General features: G+C 40.3%; 1 protein-coding gene across 1 annotated transcript; it reads right to left on the bottom strand.

Annotated features, from left to right (window-relative positions):
- Positions 1-2,488: 2,488 nt before the first annotated feature.
- On the bottom strand, positions 2,489-3,778 carry LOC134382979 (small proline-rich protein 2E). Its single transcript, XM_063103617.1, has 2 exons — positions 3,753-3,778; positions 2,489-3,022 (listed from the first exon to the last, which is right to left on the bottom strand). Exon 2 carries the CDS (start codon positions 3,002-3,004, stop codon positions 2,786-2,788), a length of 219 nt encoding a protein of 72 aa, XP_062959687.1. The 5' UTR covers positions 3,005-3,022; positions 3,753-3,778; the 3' UTR covers positions 2,489-2,785.
- Positions 3,779-4,080: the final 302 nt, after the last annotated feature.

Raw genomic sequence — 4,080 nt, 5'->3', positions numbered from 1 at the left:
GAAAAGTATATCTAGTTCATCTTCTCAAAAGTAAGTCTCTGGAAAAGTCGTTGGTTCAGAGGAAAAAGATAACAATCATGATATAAAAGCATATTTAAGTTTGAGAACTTCCTCTATTTAATAACCTAGGCTGTGTACACAGCTTTCTTAGTATAGCAACTACACTACTGATGATAATGATAACGAGGATGATGTTGTTGATCACAATTGCAACCACCTTGTGTTGAGTGCATTGTGCCAGTCATTTAATATCTAGGACAAGGTTGCTCTTTTCACTCTTTGAAGGTGGGTAAATTGATGTTCAGAGGAGTTAAGTATGTTGTTCCAGGTCACTCAACAAATGAATAGCAGAACATGAATCTGAACCAATACTCAAAGAGTCCTTGAAAGGCCCTACTACACAGACTCAGTGCCTTAAATAGTCACAACACACTGTTTGCAGAAATCCAAAGCTAGGAACAAATAGATTCACTAAGCAATTAATCGTGAACCAATGCCACTGACAAAACATGTAATAGAAAGAAAATTTCTGTTCTACCATAAAACATGTGCACATCTGTGAAGCTGCGTGTAAAACTTCACTAGCGTAGGTGATGAAATCAGCTGTTCATGTCACAAATTATACAGACACATCTGATGTTTCTCTGTGAGAGACTTTCGCTTAAAATCACGAGGCTCCAGGAACCCCAACTAATATTGGGAAGACCTGTTCTTATTGTTTCTTGGGCCTGAGACATCTGAAACTCACTTGTTTTTGAGTGGACACTTCTGCATATAGGACGAGGGCTTCATTTCTACTGGCCCACCTGAGCTTACTGCAGAGGTGGTTACTGGGAAGTAGGGAGGGTGAGTCTTCAGAGGTGAGCATGAGTCTGAGCACAGTGGAGGTGGGAGGGGAATAGGTCCCTAAAGCAGGGACAGAGGAGGAGGCTGGAAGGGCTGTTCATACTTCTGTTGCTGCTGCTGATAAAAGATCCTTCTTGTGTCTCAGGAAATCTGAGAAGAAAACTTCCATGGCCATTATTCGCAGGAGGAACTTTTTTACACTTTGAGCAAGTCAAAGCCCATCTAATGAACTGGGTCTTTATCTCTTCATTCTCCAGAATGATCTCACACACCAGCATAAGGGACTACAAGGTTTCCCCACCCTTCCGTTTTAGCACCTTATCACTAATTTGCCCTTCACTAGTAAGATTCTTTCTTTCTCAAAATATTTACCATAGAAAATTCCAGTCTGGTTTAGAAGCAATAAATGTTGGATGGTTGCAAATGACATCCTCAGAAAGGCAGACTCAGTCTTTTGATGTTCTGATCAATCCCCAAAATACTTTTAGAAAACATTTTCTCTTTTGAAGCACTCATTAACAATCCAACTAAAGTGTCTGTAACTTAATACAGAAGCCTTTGAAATTCTATAGTAGTCTATGTTTTAAACTTCATAGAGTAGAATAAGGTCTCTCATTCAATTTGTATTCCCTTTTTTGCACTTAGACCAAAAGAAAGGACATATTTATAGAATGCATGCTTTCTTTAAGCAGCTTCCCTCACTAGGAGGCTAGCCACTTAGGAAACAAGCTGCATAGCAGCAGTAACTTTACAAATATAAACGAACATTGTAAAACTGCAACAGTTTTCAAAAGTGGGCTTAGAACACCCAGGAAAGTAATTTGAAGTGAACAAAAATGGTAGAACCCTGACTTTTTGTGTGTATTTAGAGAGTAAGAAGGTGCACACATGGAGAAGAGACAAACACTTTGAGTTCTAAGGACACTTTTCCTTCCTTTTTTTCCTGTACTACCCATGGTTTAAGAACTGCAGTAATTTTATGCAGTATGCTCCACTGCTTCCCAGAAGCTCTTCTGTGCAGTGTCACATGAAAAAGAAAATGAATCAGAAGAGAAAAAGAAGAACATACTATGGAAAATGCTGACGTTAAAGAGTGCTCTTATTTTCTATATTATGTCCACGCCAGTCCCTTTCTAGAGTGAATCTGGTGCTGGCAGCGATGAGGAGGAGGAGGATGGCAATGATGGTGATGAAGACACTGATTATCTGCTGCTAATAATAAATTGCCAATCATTCAGGGCCAATTATGTGTCAGGCATGGTGCCAACCAAATTACACATATTAGTTCAACTTTATTCCCAAGATAAGTTTGTCGTATAAATATTATTTTCCTTACTTTGCAGTAGAGATATTGAAATTCTGAGAAGTTAATTTGTTCCTCAAATCAATCAAACAGTAATTAAGAAAAGTAGCATGGGCTTAAAGTTATGTAGAAATAATCTTCGGTATGACTCACAAGTGAGATAGCAGTAAGTGTGAGAGCCTGGACTTGGGAATCAAAGAAAAATAGAAATAAACCAAAATGATGATTTGATATGGCTAACAAAGTAAGTTTGAAAAAAAAAAAAAGAAAACATTTGTTCCATTTCATAATGATATACTTTATTCAGAAAGTAAAAGAAGAGTTAAATTTCCCAGGTTATAGAAGTTTCTTCCCAGGTGACAGACACGGAGACAGCAACGGAATCCTCTGGTGACACCCAGGGAGAGGGCTGCTGCTCTTCTCTGGGATGCTGGCACAGCAGAGGACTTCGCTTTCTCGGTCACCACCTGGAGAGTAGCCTTAGGAAGGAATCATCAGAGGCAGATTACAGGCTAAAAGGTAGAGAAGCTTCTTCCGTATCCATGACAGGCTGAGAAGAGAAGATGAAGGTGAAGCTGGGGACTAGGTGAGCCAATTGACCTTATCCTTTGCTGATCCTGATGAATCCAGAAGCTGTTACTTGCTCTTGGGTGGACACTTCTGCTGGCAGGGTTGAGGAGGTGGCACAGGAGGGCATTTCTGCTGGCTTGGCTGAGGTGGACATGGCTCAGGGCACTTTGGCGGTGGGCATGGCTCAGGGCACTTTGGGGGTGGGCATGGCTCAGGGCATTTTGGCGGTGGGCACACAGGAGGTGGCTGGCAGGGCTGCTTGCACTGCTGCTGTTGATAAGACATCGTCTGTAGTCTCAGAATCTGAAAGAAATTATATGACAGTGTTCATCAGAAGGGACTTCTACAGAAAGAGAAGCTAAAGCTTAAGTAATAGCATGGGATATTATTTCTCCAATCTCCAAGAATACACTTTAATGTCTTAATTCCATTTCTATAACTCTCTGGCTTCGTCCTTCCACTTTAGCAAATTGCTTTATCGGTGCTAAGACAATCCTGTGTGTTCTCATACCATTTTTCTAAAGAAAATATGTCTGCTGTAAAGAACCAAGAAATGTTATTTGTATGAAAATAACATCTTCAAGAAAGGTGGTCACAGTTCGGAAATCCTGGGCAATCGCATGAGCAATTCTTGTCATAATCTCTTGAGAGGACCTAGTAGGCTGGCTGCATACACAGCAAAGGACTGTTCAGGAAGAATTCAAGGGTCTCACACCTCCTAAGACATAAGCCTTTGAAAAGGACACCAAGAAGTTATGGAAAAGAGAAAAATACTTTGTTCTTTTCTCTTCTTCAAATCAAAACTTTCCATTAACTTTTTGCGGCAAACTACTGCAACACAAGCTAAAACAGTATATCACTGTGCTCTACTCCACTATTTCCATCTACTCAGTAGGATCAAACTCATGATCATAAAGCTTTGGATCCACTGCTTCTTGCTTTAGATTAAATTCAACATTTGAAAGCACTGAAAGCAAAAAACAAAAAACAACAACAAAAAACCCAACAGATGAACTCAAGAATTCAGACTCACCAGGTTCTTCAACTGGATCAGGACTCTAGTGCTAGGAGTTTAGTAATCATGCAGCAGAAGACCTCTTTATAGGGCTTGCTGCCCCACCCAGGGGGAAGTGGAACTACCTAAAACTGGGCTGGTGCAATAATTTCCTAACCAATATGCAAATCTATCCATTACTGGCTTGACAGGGAATCTGGAAATAGTAAGTGTTCTTTTCCGGGATGTTCTTCTTGGGATAAGTGTTCATGACTCACACAGGCTACACCTTAGCTCTCAGTTGCAGTGACCTATGGCAAGGGAAGGATTTGTGAGATTTTCTAATTCATAGTTAAAGATTCTCTTT

Source organism: Cynocephalus volans, chromosome 8 (assembly GCF_027409185.1).
Source record: "Cynocephalus volans isolate mCynVol1 chromosome 8, mCynVol1.pri, whole genome shotgun sequence".
NCBI lineage: Eukaryota > Metazoa > Chordata > Mammalia > Dermoptera > Cynocephalidae > Cynocephalus > Cynocephalus volans.
Note: the sequence above shows the minus strand (reverse complement) of the source record. Positions and strands in the feature narration are given on the sequence as shown.